Genomic DNA, 19,832 nt, shown 5'->3' with positions numbered 1-19,832 from the left:
CTACAAGAAAAAAAAGCAACAACTCCCATCAGCCTCTGCCAACATGCCCAACGTTCAGGGATGGTGTGGCTAATGGTTAGTAGAATAACAAAATTGTAAAACCGTAGAGTTGGAAGTGACCCTGAAGGTCACCTAGCCCAAACACCTGCAATGCAGGAATCTCAACTTAAAGCATCCGTGACAGATGGCCATCCAACCTCTGCTTAAAAAGCTCCAAGGAAGGAGTGTCCACCACCACCTTCCTAGGGAGTCTGTTCCACTGTCAAACAGCCCTTACCGCCAGAAAGTTATCTCTGATGTTACATTGGCCTCTCCTGTCTTGTAACGTGTATTCATTGGTTCAGGCCCTACCCTCCAGAGCAGGAGAAAACAAGCTTGCTCAATCCTCAATGTGACAGCCCTTTAGATATTTTAAGGCGGCTATCCTATTTCCTCTCAGTCTCCTCTTTACCAAGCTAAACCTACCCAGCTCCCTCATAAGGGTTTGTTTTCAGACTGTTGATCATCTTGGTCACCCTCTTCTGCACATGTTCCAGCTTGTTAATATCCTTCTTAAATTGTGGTGCCCAGAACTAGACATAGTACTACATGTGGGTTCTGACCAAGGCAGAATAGAGCAGGACTACTGTATTCCTTCCCTTTATCCTGGATACTATACATTTGTTGATGCAGCCTAGAATAGAATTAGCTGTCGTTAAGCTTGTGGTCTATAAAGACCACAGATCCTTTTCACATGTCCTAGTGGCAAGCCAGGTTTCTACCATCTTATATTTATGCAGCTGGTTATTCCTGCCTAAATGTAAAACCTTACATTTGTCCCTACTGAAATTCATTTTGTTAGTTTTGGCCCATTTCTCCAATTTGTTAAGGTCATCTTGAATCCTGATTCTGTCTTCTGCAGCATTAGCTACTCCTCCCAGTTTGGTGTCAGATTGATTAACATCCCCTCAATTCCTTTACCCAAGTCTTTATAAAGATGTTGAATAACAACGAGCCCAGGACAGGACCCTGTGGCACCCCACTTTTTTCCAGGATTATGAGCATTCATTAATGAGCACTCTGGGTTCGGCCAGTCAAACAGCTACAAATCCACGTAACAGTTACCTTGTCCAGCCCACATTTTACCAGCTTCTCAGCAATACTATCATGAGGGATTTTGTCAAAAGCCATTCTGAAATCAAGATACACTATGCCCACAGCATTCCCCTGATCCATCAAGTTAGTAACTCTATCAAAGGAATGAGATTCGTCTGCCACAACTTGTTTTTGAGAAACCCATTCTGGGTCTTGGTAATCACAGCATCCTTTTCTAAGTGCTCACAAGCCAATCGTTTAATTATCTGTTCTAGGACCTTTTCTTGTATCAGCGTCAAGCTGGCCAGTCGGTAGTTACCTGGGTCTTCTTTCCCCCCCTTTTGAAGATGGAGACAACATTTCCCTGCCTCCAGGACATATGGAGCTGCCTGAAACAGAGTCTGCCCAAGACTTCTTCCTTGACATCTCAGACCAGGAGTGTTTCTCCTTTGTGTTTTTCACAACCTACATGATACACCAGTAGCTGACACAAAACATTTAAGTATGCAAAGCATGTGTTCTGCCACTGAGCCATGGCCCCTTCTGGCTAAGGGAACATAATGAAAAACATACCAGGAGTCTACCAGCTAAACAATGCATGCCTGTGTACTGTGATGTGACTTACAATATAATGCTTTACCTTAAAGTCCCTTTGTCCTCTTATGCCCTTTTGAGCTGGCTGGAACGGGGTGGTGTGAGACAGTCCTTCCATTGAGGGCAGTCTATACCATGAGCCAAGAGGCTGTAAAGTATAATAAGAACTTGTGGGGAATGAGGAACCCAATTTCTTTGGGACTATTTGGAGTAAATGATTTCAGAACAGCAGGTGTTAAGTCCTGAAAAAATGCTCGTTCTGTGTAAGGGTCAACTCACACAGTTGCATATCCAAGGGGGTGATTTCTTGAAAGGATAGAGACATATGTAATATGAAAAAAGGATCTCAGTTATGAATCCTTTGGGTATCGAAAGCTTATTTTAGTTGTTGACTCACAGGAGCCATCATTTTATTTTTCCAGAATATCTTGTACATTTTGTCATTCCAGGATACAGTATTCTGAGAGGAAAATAGGATTTGCCACCAAAAAAATGGCAGCACTGACTAATGGCCACCATTCTGCCTCTTCCCTCATTTTCGGTGCTCCAGTGATTGTATATTCTAAATTTCGGAAAGCTAGAGAAGAGAAGGGAAGCATGACTAATAGTGGATGTACCCATGCAAGGTCAATGAGGGTAGATTTAGGCTTCTGCAGAGTTAGACTCAAGGGTGTCTGTACAGCAAGCCTTGATTCCATCCCTCAGCAGAAATAGTATTATGATAATCACAGAAGGCTGATCAAGCATTTAGCAGTCCCACCTAAGTTGCCAGCTGCGAAACTGGTTAGGAGCAGCACAGCTATAAAGACATTATGAGAGCTTAGCATCACAGAAGCATGTTATGTTAGGATGACAGGTCTGGTAAAAAGTATAACAACCACCAGGCTAGTTATCAAGGCAAGGTCAGAGAATTTCTTGTAAATACTTGTCAGTACCAGTATGTCAGAGGCTGAAAGCCATATAGGATGATACATTTCCTGTCACAGCGTGAGTCCATCTTTTGAAAATAATCTTCTTTTTTAACCAGTTATTGGTAATCAAAGCATCCTCTTCTAAGTGGATAAGTACTTGCAACCAAGTAGGAACTGACAAATCTGCTAGTTTCAGTTCCTCCCAGTTTCTCATTTTCTAGTCTGAGGTTCAGTTGATCAAATTCCTGCATCAGTTAGTGTTGTTCCCCCTGCCCCAATGTCACAAAACTATTCAAAAGCAAAGGTTTGTGTTTTTTTTAAAAAAAAAACCCAAAACACACACACCCATACACAAGTTGAATGTTGGGTTGACAACTGAATGTCATCTCTCTCCTTATGCATTTGATGGACTGTCTAGTTCAGGCATCCCCAAACTTCGGCCCTCCAGATGTTTTGGATTACAATTCCCATCTTCCCCGACCACTGGTCCTGTTACCTAGGGATCATGGGAGTTGTAGGCCAAAACACCTGGAGGGCCACAGTTTGGGGATGCCTGGTCTAGTTCCTCACTGGTGCTGGTAATTTCATGGGCACTGGCCAATACATCCCTACCACAGTTACAACTGGTATCAGGGGAGGAAATTGTCTTCTCCCCAGACCATCAAGCAAAGCCTGCATAATAAGCTTATTGCAGCCACCTCTCAAAATTCACACCTCTCTGAATTTTTCCATGCAGGTCTTCACCCAGGTAATATGTACAAAAATGCATATACTGGGGTGAAGTGTGCATAAGCATTGATAGTGAAAATAGCACGGAAAATATTAGGCAAAATTGCATATAAAATGTGTATTTCATGAGAAATTCACACTGAAATGCTGGTGAATTTTCGTGAGGTCTTCAAAATAAATAAAATTGCAAACGAATGTGGAAATGTGGAAAACTGAAATTCATTGGGGGGGAAACAAGAAGCCAACATGGAGGGATGCACCCTTCTCCCGCGCATGCCCTGGTTTACGCACTGAATGGAAAAACACAACTCCAATGTCTCATTGCAGATACAGAATTTCTGGCTGATTATTATGGTGCACCAGCTTTCTGAGTTTGTAAATGGTTATTTTGAGGTTGAATGCCCAGCTGCTAAGGTACAATAGCTTCTTTTACAGGGTCCTTTATCTTTGGTTGCCATATGTCCAGTGGGTGTGTATATCAAAGTAATCTTCTCTACTCACATGAAAGGCTATAAATTAAAGCCCACTGTGACCGTCTTTATTTGAACAATTGTACAATGGCCTGTCTCATATCCATTGGCACATCTTGGCATTAAGAAAAAAAAATGTTTTCCCCTGTGCAGTAACCTTTGCTTATTGGGAGCAAGCTATTCCGCAGAGCCATTGCTGGTATTGTCCAGGGAAGGGAAGGTTGAGGCGAGAAAAGCATATGCCAGAGTAGAATGACACCCCAAATATCTGCAGAAAAGGTCAAAAAGAGTGGTGGTCTGCATCTGTCCCAAAAGAGGACTTGGTAAGCTGCTGAATCGAACATGCAGCTCCTCATCATAAGCCTCGTCATCCCTCTTGTCGTCAGTTCTACTGCAGAGGATTTCTCCCTCGTGGAGGGTATACCATGTTCAAAATTCCAAGTGGCTTTCAATAGCTCATGCTATGAGTTTGTAAGGCTCCAGCGCACTTTCACGAGTGCCCAGAGCTGGTGTGAGAGAGGAGGGGGCCATCTGGTCTTTATTGAAAACGAAGAAACCCAGATGTTTCTGCAGGAGCACATCTCTCAGGACATCGAATGGTGGATCGGCATAACCTACAGTTCTTCTTCCAATGAAACTACTGAAGGTAGGAAAAAATAGTATCCCTGTTTTGTGAAATGTTGAGCAGGGGGACATGTTAGCATAGTGCGGTGCAGGGGTGGGGAACCTTGTAGTCCTTAATAATAATAATAACAATAATAATAATTTATAATTTGTACCCCGCCCATCTGGCTGAGTCTCCCCAGCCACTCTGGGTGGCTCCCAATAGAATATTAAAACAACACAGCATTAAATATGAAAAACTTCCCTAAACAGGGCTGCCTTTAGATGTTGCTGGACTACAACTCCCATAATCCCAAACTATTGGCCATGCTGGCTGGGACTGATGGGATTTGGAGTCTGACAACATATTCAGGGCCGTAGGTTTCTCACTCCCGGTGTAGAGGTTAGAGTAGGAGTAGCCAGTGTGGGATCCCCCAGATGTTGCTGGAGTACATTCCCACGACCCTTGGCCATTGGGGTCCCTTCCAACTCTAAGATTCTATGATTTTATGATTTGGAGAGCACCATGGTTGACTGCACCTTGGTTAGTTAGTGTACCAGACCAAGACTATGGAGACTCTGGCTTCTATCTCTGTTCAGCCATGAAGCTCGTGGGGTTGCCTTGGGGCAGCTAGTCACACTCTTTCAGCCTAGCCTTCCTCACAGGTTTGTTTTGAGGATAAAATAAGGGCTGAGGAGAACTTTATGTTGCTATCTTGAGATCCTTGGAAGAAAGGTGGAGTGAAAATGTAATAAACAAGCATGCTGCATTTATGCTAAGATTTTTTTCACTGTACTACTGGTGAGATATTAGCCAACTGGCGACATAGTCCTATTTGAGCTGAACCCATAAGATATGCAAAAATGTGACTACCTCCCACAATCAATATCTAACTAATGGAAAAATGCAGAATACTGGATATTTCCACTTTCATCTTATTTTCTTAAGGCAAGTTTCTGGTTTTAATGGTTGAATTTTAAAATTGAAGGGGGGAAAAACCCCCTCAGAAAATGCATATAACAGTGAAGATAACATACAAAAATGCATTATATTGAGGAAAATTGCTTGCTAGGAAAAGTGCACTGAAATGCTGACAAATTATCGCAATTTTTTAAAAAATTGCACCGTTGTGCAGAAATGCGCTAAACTGAATTCAGGACTGGAAAAAAGGAGAAAATGAGAGAAACATAAATTGACAGATTCGCTCATCCCAGTTGTTCAAGTAGGAGGGGCATGTGCACTCATGACGCAGCTTCCTTCCATGCAGGGTCCATGGTTTGGCTCGATACCTCGAATATCACCTACAGCAAATGGCACCAAGACCTGCCTTCCGTTCTCTCGTCGTCGTGTGGCTATATCCTGAAAAACGCCGGCTATGACTGGGGTGTAACAGAGAACTGCAGCCAGGAGTTTGACTTTATTTGCGAGTTTGGTAAGAGGTCCTGAACTCAAACTTAAGGGTAACTACTTGCACTACACATCACCCCAAAAGAGTTAAGATTTGCACAGAACACAGATCTGCGGCAAAACACATGTGCTTATTTATAATTATAGGTGCAACATAGGACACCAAATATAGCAGGCTGTCCTCCGTAAAGCAACCTAACCCATGCATTTGAGAATGTATATTTATAGCTCGCTTGATTAGTGCTACGGTATTTCCCTTACATTTGTTTATTAGCAGTTTCAGTGTGTGCACAATGCCATGCTCTCATTTCCTCCAATAATGAACTCAAGTGGGAAGTGTCAGCAGTAATGGGCCAAATCAGGCCCATTTCAGCATGCTCAGGTGACCCTGGGGGCTTGGAGAAGCACAAAAGAAGGATGGAGTCCCATTCAGTGAGCTTGGTCAGTGGCCACAGAACCTTTGAATGATTTCTGAAGAACCCCTCACCCAAATCAGGGGCTGCAGGGGATGTGGGATGAGGCATCCTGCAAAAGGTTTGTACCCTGAACAGAAGCATTTTACCTGTACACTGTCTGCAACATCTTGTTGCAGGTCTCACTCGTGGTTGCTAGAATTTTCTCTCCTGGTTCTTTTCTGAATCTTATTCATGCCACCTAGAGGATCATTCTGGAAGTGCTCTCAACTCTGAAATTCCCACTCAACTTTTTGGGAAAAGTAAAGGCATGAGATTCATCGTCTGGGGCAGGGAAGGGTTAAGAGGAAAAATAATGCTAGTGTGCTTTTCTCCAGGATTGTACACATTTTTAAAAATGGTCAGCTTGGAGCAACCCATTTAAATTATCACAATCCCATAGAGCACTATTTTAAAAGTTTTACTGATTTTATATTTGTTTTTAATGATGATAGTTCTATGTATGTTTGTTTTAACGGTGATGGCCTTGCTTTTAAGTGGACTGTGTCTTTAGCCAACAATGCCACACATGGTGTTTCTTGTATGTGTGCACAGAATCAGGCCAAAGCATTGCCTGCGACAACTTCAATGCCACAGTGCAGTGTGGCTCAGGAGAAGTAATTCAGATTGGAGAAAGCTTCTATGGACGAAAAACACCTCACTTCTGTGTGCTAGAGACACCCCTACAGTTTGATGTCGAAGAGGAATGTAGCTGGATAAGTGTAAAGGATGAAGTTGCAGGTAAGGTTTAAGGGACTTCAGTGTTTTGAACACAGATGGGGGGGGGAGAAAATTGATTCAGTGTGCATGTAAAGGCAAATATGTGATTTGCGCTTCCCAAAACAAGGCGCTAAGTGAAACACAGCCAACCTTCAAAACCCACACTTCTCCAAGTTTGCAATCCTGTTCTCTAGCCAAGTAATGCATATAAAATGCATACATTGTGGTAAAGTGTACATTGAAAATCATCATATTAGCGAAAATGACATACTGTTGCATCAAACCTTGCAGGGCAGTGCCATGGACTCCAGGCATGTCAGGTTGCAGCTGATGGGACCTTCTTTGGAGATCCTTGTCCAAGTTTGGGAAGCTACCTATCCGTTCAATACCACTGCATGGAAGGTAAGCAGCAGCACTTTCTCCACCCACACCCACAGGTACCACCAGCAGGTTGGGAAGCATCTTCCAGTGACCAACATGCACCTAGATGGACCAGTGCAGCCTGATTCGGTACAAGGCAATTTCACACGCCTGACCTCCCCAAGGATGCAGAGAGGTGCTATTATTCTGTGCACTATTTTACAGGCTTGCGACTGGCTGTGACAGAGGAAAGCTTTATCTTTGAAAACATCACCATATCAGTGAAGTGGCTACTCTCTCCTTATTCTGGCAATCTCTCCTGCATCATTAGCACCGGAGACGGAAACACTATTGATCCATACTACCCTCCAACGTAAGTCTAAGTTTTTGCAGCCAGACGATAAGGAGGTGAAGGTTTTGTTGTTTTCTTATTTGATGATGGTGATGATTGAAGACACCTTTCGAGTTGTCAGTGATGCCCCAAATCAGGAGAGCAGAACCTCATGCTTGGGGTCTGAATTCCCAACTGGTTCTCGAGACTCTCCCTGTCACCCCAGACCTTACCTCTGACTGGGATGTGTCTTTGAGATGTCAGACTGCATCTTCCTTGCCCGGATGCAAATGGAACGGTGTATGTTTGTTGAGACATCTTGCTTTTGCATGGCTGTTATGTAGCCCCCTGTACAAAGTAAGAGTCCCTTCCATTGCTCCGCCCACATTTGCTTCTGGCCACGCCCACCACCAGCATGCAGCCCCTGGAACATCAGAAGGATATAAAGTGAAGGGGATGGAAAGAAGGATGACTGGGATGTGAGTGTGAAGTGGAGGGGCCAGAAGGTATAGAAGCAGCTTCAAACAGCTCTCTTTTTCCTCTGCCTTGGTCTGCCTGTTCCATTCACCTCCCTCCTTCCCACTCTTCCCTTTCCTTCTCTCACACTTCTCTCCCTACTCTGTCTGCCTGTTGTCCATTTCCTCTCTTTCATTCCTTTCCTTCCCCTCTAGCTTTGCATGCTACAGCATGCTATATCTCATGTCTCTATGGGGCTCCCACATATGCCTGCATTCTGCATGTGCCAGGTAGGGTGCTGGCATCAGTTCAGCCAAAAGGCTACAGCACAAGCAGGGCAGAGTGGGCAGGCTGAAGCGCTGAAGCCCACCTGAAAGTGGACTGAGGGTCACTGGTTGGCCCCTGGCTCACAGATTGAAAAACACCGTTCTAGGTAGAAGAGAGAGAGCAAGGCTTTCCAATGTCACAGCAAAAGAATGAAATGAATGCTTTAAATGCTACAAAACTGATGCAATTTTAACTTGAAAAATGCATATATGAGCATTGTTGGAGAATGGAATGGATTATCCTGGAACAGGGTGTGGTTGCTGGTTGACTAAAAAATCCTAAACAGGAACACTTGCGCCGCAACATTTTGTTGCAGGTTTGGCTTGTTCTGCTTCTAACATGTTCCATTATGCACCTTAAGCCTGACTAGCAATGTGACCCATCGCTTCACATCTCCTGGCGAATTCACCATCTTTGTGGAGTGCACAACCAGCGAGTGGCACGTCACAGCTCAGAAACTGATCACCGTGCAAGACAAAATGGATGAGCTTTTGGTGACTGGGTGCTTCAGCAAATATGAAGTAGGGAACACTTCACATTGCAGGACTCTTTATGAAGAGGTGTTATGGATTCAAGTGGAACTTAATGGAGGTCAGAGCCATCACTTCATTTTTGTTTATATATTATTTTGCAGATCAATAGTAGTTTGAACAATGTACTTTCAGAGCACATAGGAGAGACTTCTGCTGGAACTGTCCTTTTAAAAAAAACAAAACACCTTTCATGCTTAGGGAGAAATTCAATTCAGTTTGCATTTGAAGGCAAATCCATGTAATTCAGACTTTTTTAAACCATACACGTCCCAAAGCACAGTCTTCCCTTGAAATTCACACTTTTCCAAATTTTGAAATTGGTTCTCTAACCAGGTAAGGTCCATTGAGTTCCCATTTTAGACAGGTGCAGAAAGCAGTTTTATTCCCAAAGGCATGTTGTAGCTGATTTCTGTCATTTAAAACTGTAAATTTGATGGATTTTTTTTGCTTGTTTCAGCGCTGCTGTGTTTGACATCTGCCTCTGCTTTCTTTTTAATCGGTTTTATTATTTTTATATTTGATTCTTTTGTAATGCCATGCACATGGATGGTGGCAAATAAGTAAATAAACCACATTGCTAAAGTATTACGGTAAATAAACTGATATAGTCTTTAGTACATACTGTAAAGGTTTAAATGTTTTGCAAAAGGATGCGAAACGAGATATAATTTACACCACATTTTGGAAACCATTTTTCCTTTTCAGGTAGTGGAGTGACCTATACCGTGCTGGCTGACAACAAAACTCTGATGGAGTCCAGGGTGAAGGAAGGAATTGCTCCTCACAATCTCACCCTGGATAGCGTATCCCAACGGCTGATTGGTCCTGGTGTCCATCATCTTGAAATAGTTGCGTCCAGCAACACCACGGAAGCAGATGTTTCAGAAATCCTGACGGTTCATTTAGTCGAAGCAATCTCTGGTCTTCAGGCCATATTAAGCTCCCACTCTGTGGTTTTAGGAGAAGATCTGGAGATAAAAGTCTCTGTACATCATGGGTCTCCTGAAAAACTGAGGTTTGAGGTGACCGGGCTGAATGAGACCTTTTCCCACTTGAAGGACTTCACCGAAGGAGACGCCGAGACCTACAGAATCCCAGTGAAGTCTGAAGGTACTTCCACACAAAAGCACAAACATGTAACTGAGAGCTAGATGAGTCTTCTTTTAAAAGTATGAAAAATGAGAGAGAAAGAGAAGGGAAGGAGGAATTTGCAGTGTACCATACATACACCACATGGGGGTGAGAAGGAGGAGCTCCCATTCCCTTTCCCCCTGAGTGGTTGAAGGAAAGCAAGTGAGCAACAGCAAGGAGGAGGACTGGGCCCACTGGGGGCATCTGGCACAAGGGGACCCCAAAAACTGAGGCTGGCCCTGAGACTGGTCAGATGGCCAGTATTTGGGACAGAAGATCAGAACCCAGCTGGATGAGACCAAAGCCCAATCTTATGAAGAATGGAGAACCATAGGAAGCTGCCTTATAATGAGTCAGACCACTGGTCCTTCTAGCACAGTATTGTCTCCCCAGCCCTACCCGGAGATGCCAGGGATTGAAATTGGAGCCCTCAGCTTGCAAAGCAGATGCTCTACCACTGATGTACATAGCTGCCAAGTTTTCCCTTTTCTCGCGAGGAAGCCTATTCAGCATAAGGGAATTTCCCTTAAAAAAAGGGATAACTTGGCAGCTATGCTGATGTATGGCCCTTCCCCACCCCTTGCTTCACTGTTCCAAGGGATGAGATATTTGATTTGTGTTTTAATTCATTATTATTATTATTTTACTGCCAACGTTTCACTGTGCGTTGCCAACGTTGATACGTTAAAAAATAATAGATATAGATATCACATAAATGAAAGCACCCTGTTCACTCAAAGTGCTATAAAATCATGGGTGAAAGGGACTTGTCTTGTACTAATATTTTTGGCTCCATTTTTTTCTCTTTTTTTGTCCATCAAGGCACATGAAGCCATGTCGCCACCCCCTTTTTACAAGGCGCTACACTTCCCTGATTGGCACCAATAGGTGTTCTACCTCTTAATCTGCCTGGCTCAGTGGCTCTTTGGTTTCCAACTTCTTATTCACCCTTATTTACCTTTTCCCGTGTTGTCTTTCCAGGTACTTTCCAGGTCAAAGTGTTTGCTATTAATGCCTTCTCAAACATGAGCACTGATGCAGGAACTGTAATCGTCTCATCTAACAGTTCTCACGAAGAAGGTAATAGCAGGCTCTTGATTATGCCAAATGATGACTTCATAAAATGAAGAGCAATCATAATTTTTAAATTATACTTCTGTCTTCTTTTCCTTTGCGTTTTATTCATACTGTTATGTGCTTCCCACTTCCAAGAGGTAAGAAGTCACAAGAACAGCATTACAGGATTTGGTATCCTTTTGATGCTCCTGCCAATCTAGCAGTTCGAAAGCACATCAAAGTGCAAGTAGATAAATAGGTACCGCTACAGCGGGAAGGTAAACGGTGTTTCTGTGTGCTGCTCTGGTTCGCCAGAAGCGGCTTAGTCATGCTGGGCACATGACCTGGAAGCTGTACGCCAGCTCCCTCAGCCAATAACACGAGATGAGCGCCGCAACCCCAGAGTCGGTCACAACTGGACCTAATGGTCAGGGGTCCCTTTACCTTTATCCTTTTGATGAGAGGGCACCACAGACTTCTGCTGTCTTTTTATTATTGTTTTAATTACAAGTACAGTGGTACCTTGGTTTATGAACTTAATCTGTTCTGGAAGTCCATGCTTAAAGCAAAACAATTCTTAAACCGATGTGCACTTTTCCCAATAAGGCCTCCTGCTGCCGGTGCCCTTCCACCATTCAGATTCCATTCTTAGACCGAGGTAAAGTTCTCAAACCAAGACACTATTTCCGGTTTTGCGGAGTTTGTTAACCAAATTGTTCTTAAACCAGACTGTTCTTAAACAGAGGTACCACTGTATATACTGTATTTTTCTGTGTATAAGACACCCCCATGTATAAGACACCCACTACTTTTGGGGACCCCAAATTTAGAAAATGGGCATATGCACTATCCGTGTAAAAGACGCCCCCAGATTTTTAACCTTAATCTAAAGTTTAAAAAAACCCTAGTCTTATACATGGAAAAGTACGGTAATCAGAGGACAAGGGAAACGAACAAGCACTCCTGCAGTTGGTAACATATCCCTGTGGAACTAGTTTCACTTCTGGTTTGATATGACACTCCCAATGTTCCCATTCTCTCTCTCTCCACCCCCCCCCCGGCTTCTTGCACACATATGCCTCACATCAGTGTGTGGACTCCAGAAGGTTCCTAACAAGGTAATGTAGCCACCAGGCTGGAAAAGGTTCCCACCTCAACACACTGGTTGAAAAGGGTTGCCCCTCCCCCTCTGCATTTGGCTAGGCATAGATTCCATATAATGGAGACATGGGACCAGATGGAACAGCTGGGTGCTTAGTACAAGGCAGCATGAGGCCCTGATAAATGAAGTCTTTCTCCCTCCTCCCCAGGAACAAACTGAATCCTTATACACTGTGATGCTTCGGGGAGCAATTTCTACCAATTGCTCTGTAACTTTCACACAGACCTGGAAAAATAACCTTGATTTATACAGAAAAGGTCAGCATGGCATTTGCAGGTGCTATTGAAGCCTTCTGATTTATTCTTTGTGTTCAACAGATCCCCTTGAGGACAAAGAGCAGTCCAATGTACATGGTGAAAAAAGAGTTGTGAGTATCTATTAAAAGAAAGAATGAAAATAACTGAAAAAATCCTTTTGAAAATATTTCACAGGGATTAATGAACGGCTTTTCTTTCTTCGTAATGTGATGACATGGTTAAGACACTGGATTTATTCAAGATGATACCTTATGCCCTCTTGCCTGAGGGTAATCCCCACTGAACGCAGCGGGATTTACCTTTAAGAAAGTATGCATTTGATTGCGCTGTTGTTGGGTTGTATCCAAGTAAGTTGTATTCAGAATAGATCCAGTGACATGAATAAACCTAAGTTAGTCGTGTCCATTAATTTCAGTGGGTCTACTTGGAGTAGGACCAATGTTGGGTATAAGCCACTGTATTTATTGAGGCTACAATCCTAACTATGCCTACTCTGAACTCAATGGGACTTCTGAACTCAATGGGACTTACTCCCAAGTGGGGTTAGTATTGAAGCCTACGTTTTATGTTTGGCTGTGCTTCGGCGAAACTATTAGGATGGCATCAAAGACAAAACCAACCAACCAACAAAACCAGTTAATAAAAGAAAATAGATGCCTAAAAAATTCCTGCATGTCTATGAAGTCGCTACGGAGCCTTCGGAATGTCCATTCTTCCAGCCTTCATTCCCTGTCTGCAATGTGGGACTGATAATGGCTTATATCATGACAAGATTTTAAAAAGGGAAAGTTCTCACCAGACATCAATGAGGCGAGAGGTACTTAAACCAAGGAAAACCTGTCCCAAGATGCAACACACCTAAGAATAAGACCCTTCTGGATCAGACCCTCTAGCCCAGCATCCTGTTCCCACAGTGGACAACCAGCTGCCTCTGGAAAGCTCACAAACAGCAGCTGGAATTCAGAGGCAGGCTACCTCCAACAGTGGTGGTAACATACAGCCATCTTGGCTAGTAGTCACTGATAGATTTATCCTCCAGGAACCTGTCCAACCCCCTTTTTAAAGGCTCCCACGTTGGTGGCCATCACTTCTCGTGGGAGCGAATTCCATGCTTCAGCTATGTGCTGAGTGAAGAAGGACTTCCTTTTGTCTGTCCTGAATCCCCTGCCAATCGGTTTAACTGGATAGCCCCAGATTAAGGTACCCTCCATCTTATTCACACCAAGCGTAATTTTGCACACGTTTCTCATGCCACTTCTCATAGGGGAGTTGCTCCAACCCCTTGTTCATTCTGGTTACCTCTTTCCTGTGTCTGCTTGCACATGGGAGATGCAACTGCTCTGACAATTACTTTTCTGGTTTAGGATGACAAAGGGAAAAACAAGATCTACATTAAGCCCAGCCGCCATGCCAGCCTCTTCACAACACTCATTCTTGGCTGGCCTGATGACAGCACTAATTCTACCTACACCTGGTCTTGCGGTATGTACGTTCTGTTTCACTGCCGTCTCCCCTTTACAATTGTGACCAGAACGCTCCATTCAAAAGAATATGAAATCTTCCTCATGTTCTAAGCGAGCTGATGTGTTTGGTTTGTTTACCCGAGTTTTGGGCTGGGAGATCCATTGGATTCAGTTCACATTTAAAGCGGAACCTACTCAATTCACACATTTTAGTATGAGCACCAAAACACAGTCACCCACTGACATTCTGACACCTCTGAATTTTGCAGTGCAGTTCTCCAGTCACACAATGTATACAAAAATGCATATATGGGGGTAAAGTGTCCAATATAAAAATACAACACTGGGTGCTGGGTTCTCTCAAATGATTCAGCTGAAAATTGTCTTTGAAGGTTACTGCTGGCCTGAATGGGACCAATGTGTGCAAGAGCATTCCATCCTCACAGACCAAAGAGAGATCCGGATCCCACCGGCCTGCTTACCTCCTCCCAGCTCTGCAGTGACGGTGAAAGTTACAGTCAAAAGTCCAGCAAAAGAAGAAAAACAGGATGAGCAATGCCTCTACATTACAGCAAAGCAGGATATGAACCTGCAAATCAGGTGTGCTGCGCTTTATTTATTTCCTTGTGCTCTGAGGTTCTGACAGTGTCAGGTGAAGGCCTCACACAGAAGCTGTCTGAGGCAGTTTGCTCCTGAATTCCACTTGCTGGGAATCTTAACTGACTAGAGTGCCAATGTGCTCAGGTCCTACTTGCAGGCTTCCCATTAGGGCATCTGGCTGGCCACCGTGAGAACAGGATGCTGGACTAGATGGGCCACTGGCCTGATCCAGCAGCCAGGCTCTTTTCTTAGATGCATGGAGAGGGTGAAGGGTGGCAAAATGCCACCCTTACAGGTCAGGTGTGCTTGGGGAAGCCAACTAGGCAACAGTAGATCTCTTCAACAGGAAGACATTCGAGAATCCCGGTTCTGAGTATCACAGATGCACAGCATCTATATATAAAAAAATGTAGAAGGTCCATGTTTGTTAAAGCTGACTTTTCTCCAAAACCGCTTGCCTGATCGCGTTCAAATTTGGCCACAATGTCACATGTGAATATGCAAGTGTTTGCATGCACTTACATTGGACAGATGTCACACCTATGGCAGGTAAAGCAGCTAAAACCCACTGTTCCCAAACACAAAACTCAGACAGCCGGGGATGCTGGGAGCACAGGAGATGTTGAAAAACAGCACCCCTAGCGACAGCTACACTGGTACAGCAGCTAGGAACGCTTCCCTCTCCACACATCTCGGCTCAGCTTTGCAGACTGTGCCCTGTAGAGGTGGGGGCTCGCCTGGGTGGGGGAGGGGTGGGATAGGTCATGGGTTGTGACAGGTGGGGCCAATCACAGGGATGAGCTGGGGGTGAGCGGAGGAGGGGGCGGGATAGGTCATGGGTCGGGACAGGGTATGCCCAGCCACAGAAATAAGCCAGGGGGTGGGGGGCGAGGGGACGACGTAGCTCATGGGTTGGGACAGGGTGGGAACAAGCACAGGGATGAGCCGGGGGGAGGAGGGAGTGGGATACCTCACGGGTTGGGACAGGGTGGGGGGGAGTCACAGGGATGAGCCTGTCTAAACAGAACACGTGTAAAACATTTCAAAAAAATGAAGGGGGACACTGAAGGTGAGGGGAGTCTGAAGGGGGACTCTGAGGGTCCATTTAACAGACTGAGCCACAACAACATGTGGCCGGGCCATCTAGTTGATTATATAATTCCACCCAAAAGCACAGAGCTAATTTGGTAAGCAAACACAGCAAACTCCCCTTAGCTTGTTCCTTGAGCTTGCTAACTGCATGTCCTGCATTCCTCCTAGCTGCAATACGAACTGCAAACCAGTGAATGTTACTGAAGATGTGACGCTCTTAGCATCTGTGGGGACAGACTCAAAGGCTACGCTGTACAAGTGGTACTTAGATCATACATTCCATAGAAAGGTGAGCCTGTTGCCCATGTCAGAAATTCTGTACACACACAAAAGCTGAATCAACAAAATTTGCACTTTCTGAAACAACATGAAAAACAAAATACAGCCATCTTTCAAAATTTATACTTATTTGAATTTTATGGTGCAGTTCCCCAACAAAACAATGTTTACAAAAACTCACTATATTAGGAAAAATTACTTGCAAAACTTCATTAAAAATTTGTTTATTTGGAGAAAATTGCATTGAAACGCTAATGAATTTTCATGAGAATTATTTACAAAGAAATCTGCAAATGGCTACAGAAATATGGGTAACAGATTTTAAGACTGTAAAAAATGAAAAACGGAGAGAACGGAAATGGACAGATCCATCCTGTGTGTGAGATGACACTTGCTTCGACATAACATCGTCTAACCTTCCCACAAACAAATCAGAAGGATGTTCACTAAATAGCCAGCAGCAGACAACCTGCTTATTGAGCGTTTGTCTTGATTTGTTTGCAGGAAGATTAGATGACATTGGCTATTTAATGACCATTTTATCTTTTAGCAGGCCTATCCAGACACATGATATAGTTACATCTCTTTTTAAATTTGTTTAATGTTTTTATTGTGCTTTTTGTTTTTGTATGTTTTCAGATGCTTTTAATTGTTTTTAAATGTTTTATATAAATATTTTTTTTAAAAAATACTGTATCATTGATGGATTTGCTGCCCCTGGCAAGATACCTATTTAATAAAAAAAAATTAAAACTCAAATTTTGATTTCTCTGTGAGGAGGCTAGATGACCTGAAATTAACCACAGTCTGGATGTGCCCTTAGAGATAGAAGGCAAGACTGTCGAAAGCTGGTTGTCCTTTTAAAAGGGACAGGGGAGAGATTAATGCAGCTGTTTGAGAGCTAGGTGAGAACTTGTTGTTTGAGAACTAGACATAGTAGAAAGGTGACCACAAACCCATGTTTTAATCTATGTTTCTTCTGCTTTTTCTCTCTCTTTCCCTTGTGGTTTATTCCCCTCACCAGCCCAATCCACTTCCACCATGCTGTAGCTTGCATGCTTTCCCACAAAGCTCCCTCACTTTGCTTCAGAGTGGCACACCAATGTTGGTGCTGAACAGCTCCTTCTTACAAACCCAGGGAGAAGCTTTTCGAATTAAAGTAACAGGTGGGAGAGCCAGAATTTGGATAATCTGCATTTACTATGGATTTAATAGTAATTGTTTGCTTCCAGTTGGTAGTTTTGATACTGCATGCTATTGAACTTTCTTTGTTTTCTACCTGTAAGCTGCTCTAAGCACTACGGAGTATTATTTTTATTATTAATTACCTGCCCTTCACTCTAAGACCCCCAGGGCAGTTTACAACAATTGAAAGACAATGTTTAAAACAGTTTAAAACACAGAAATCACAGAAATAAGGTGGGTACATCTCAGGTGTCAAAAACAAGAGAAAAGAGGTGTGCTTCAGCATTCTGGGGAGGGAGTTCCACAATTTAGGGGCTGCCACAAAGAATGCCCTACCAACTGAACTTCTGAGGGTGGTGGAACAACCAAGAGGTCTCTTCTGCCAATCTATAGGGAAGGAGGTTGTGTTTCAGGTTTTGGGGGGCTGAATCATTTAAGGTTTTAAACCATAAACCTGTTAATACATTGAATTGAGCCTGGAAATGAACCGGCAACCAAAGCAGCTGTTTTAAGACAGGGATTATGCAAGAACGGAATGGAACCCCAGCCAGTAAAATGGCCGCTACATTTTTAACCAATTTAAGTTTCCAAGACATCTTCAGGTAGAAGATTAGCATATTATTAACAGCATTATAACAGCAACAACAAATGTGCAGTTCAGAGTTCTCCGTGGCACAAAGAACGGCAAATATTTCAAAGCCCTGTAGGATGAAACCTACGATGGGCATTGAAACAAACTCTTCCAGGGCTCCAACCTTTTTCGGAACTGTGGGGACATTTGGAATGGCTGCTGGGAGATGTCTAGGCATAGCCAGGCAATGCATTTTGGGGGTTCTAAAATAGCTGCTAGCTGACACGGATGGGAGCCTGTATACAAATGCTGCTACTAAGGTGTGATTGGTTGGGGGGGGGGAGGCAGGGTGAAGCATGGCCACTGCATGACCACACAGGTGTTGCTGCAGTGCAGCAAAATGTATAAGTAGTATTAATCCAAAAAGCCAAGTGCTCCTTTTATGTCTCAACAGTATACAAACCATAGCAAACTCACTTTTGACTTGTTTTCTTTCTGAATTTGCCAGCTATGAGTGAGGACAAATATGGTGAAGACACCTATACTGTGAGCACGTTGCCTCCACCTGTAGCCCCAGTATGTACTGTATCTCCTGCTCAAGGATCAGTGCTCACCAGCTTCTCCATCTCCTGCCACTCTCCCTGTCTGGTGGATCAGTGCCTTCCAGCTGACAGCTCCTCACTCACATACTGCTTCTACCTGGAGACAAGTAAGAGTCAGGGGTGGCTGCTTGCATTCCCTGTTTGTCTTAAGGTTGGTTCTGGTCCACATGTTCTAACTGGAGGCACCTCTGCTCTGTAGCTGTATATTCTCATAGGGGTGGCATGCCAGTGTTTAGTGGGGTTAGAGGCAGAAGTGGTGTAGCAAAAAGGGTGCTTCTTACCTTTATACAGTAGGTTACATTCCAGTAAAAGGCACGTTTTGGGCATCCATCCAGGTAAGCAAGAAGCATTAAAAATATATATAAATAACTGAAATAAATAAATAAATAAAATAAAATAAAAAACATTCACAATTCAATGACACATCCCAGCCTGGCAAAATTATCCTAGAGGGTGCAGAGCAGGGGCAGGAGAAAGTGTGTCCTAGGAAAGGGGTGTGGCCTAGAGGGAGTCTCGAGGGCCAAATAGAGCAGCTTGGAGGGCCACATTTGGATGCTGGGTCTGAGGTTCTACAGTCCACAAGTAGCTTGTAGTAGCTAAGCTACTACTAAAGTGTGCAGAACTGAAAATAACATACGGAAATGGGTCATATCAGGGGCAATAGTTTTGCAAAATTGCATAAGAAATGTGTGTATTTGGAAAAAATTCACACTAAAATGAATTTTCATGGTGAATTTAAAATAAATATATCACAAGCTGATGTGGAAATGTGGGGAACTGAACTTAAGACTGGAAAAATGAGAAACCGAAACTGAGAAATCTGCCCCTCCCTACTCAGTTGTAGGGCATTGTAGTCCAGCAGCAACAGTAAGGCCACAGGCTTCCCACCCCACCCTGTGTTAGAACCATTGGATGTAAATAGAAAATGTGCACCTGGCCATTGCAATCCAAGTCTAACACGGATCAAGAAATGCCCTGCTGCTGCTGCTGTCAAACTGGGCCATGGAAAAATTGGTGCCCCACTCTGTCACCTGAACCAATCTCCCTCCCTCCCTCCAGATTCTCTTCTACACTGCGGACAAGAGCCTGTCCTACCCTCAGTTTACCTTCCACTTGGAGAAGCAGACAATAACTTTCTTTTATGGATTAACATTGGTGTGAGCAACAACTATGGTGACACCGTTTATACCAATGCCACTGTCAGGGTAGGTGTGACTTCACTGGCTTCTGCTGTCTGTGCCTAAACTTTGCTATCTATGTTATTATTATCACATTCTACTATGCAGCCGTCTTAAGGTGATGTTCAATAAACACAGTTAAAAACAAACAAACACACACACACGAGTAAATACATTTAAAACAAAACCGGTGCCATACAAAATAGACACTCAAGGCAAAGAAGTCCATTCACCCTTGCGGTGTTGCTAGACGGCAGAGTCTCCCCCAAGGAATCCCAGGATTGGCCT

The 19,832-nt window shown here is 43.7% G+C and overlaps 1 protein-coding gene across 2 annotated transcripts in view; it reads left to right on the top strand.

Moving 5' to 3' along the window:
- The first annotated feature begins 1,008 nt into the window (after positions 1-1,008).
- LOC118087369 (polycystin-1-like protein 2) overlaps positions 1,009-19,832 on the top strand; it is a 55,329-nt gene continuing 36,505 nt past the window's right edge. For both annotated transcript variants that reach the window (XM_035119947.3, XM_035119945.3), the window contains exons 1-15: positions 1,009-4,424; positions 5,650-5,814; positions 6,797-6,982; positions 7,253-7,363; positions 7,547-7,694; positions 8,797-9,026; positions 9,674-10,078; positions 11,081-11,179; positions 12,635-12,684; positions 13,939-14,056; positions 14,430-14,637; positions 15,898-16,018; positions 17,033-17,174; positions 18,273-18,473; positions 19,426-19,571. In XM_035119947.3, the coding sequence (XP_034975838.2) occupies positions 4,121-4,424; positions 5,650-5,814; positions 6,797-6,982; positions 7,253-7,363; positions 7,547-7,694; positions 8,797-9,026; positions 9,674-10,078; positions 11,081-11,179; positions 12,635-12,684; positions 13,939-14,056; positions 14,430-14,637; positions 15,898-16,018; positions 17,033-17,174; positions 18,273-18,473; positions 19,426-19,571 (2,634 nt within the window). In that variant the 5' untranslated portion in view covers positions 1,009-4,120. The remainder of the gene's footprint in view (positions 4,425-5,649; positions 5,815-6,796; positions 6,983-7,252; positions 7,364-7,546; positions 7,695-8,796; positions 9,027-9,673; positions 10,079-11,080; positions 11,180-12,634; positions 12,685-13,938; positions 14,057-14,429; positions 14,638-15,897; positions 16,019-17,032; positions 17,175-18,272; positions 18,474-19,425; positions 19,572-19,832) is intronic.

This window comes from Zootoca vivipara, chromosome 6 (assembly GCF_965207765.1).
Source record: "Zootoca vivipara chromosome 6, rZooViv2.hap1.1, whole genome shotgun sequence".
NCBI lineage: Eukaryota > Metazoa > Chordata > Lepidosauria > Squamata > Lacertidae > Zootoca > Zootoca vivipara.
Note: the sequence above shows the minus strand (reverse complement) of the source record. Positions and strands in the feature narration are given on the sequence as shown.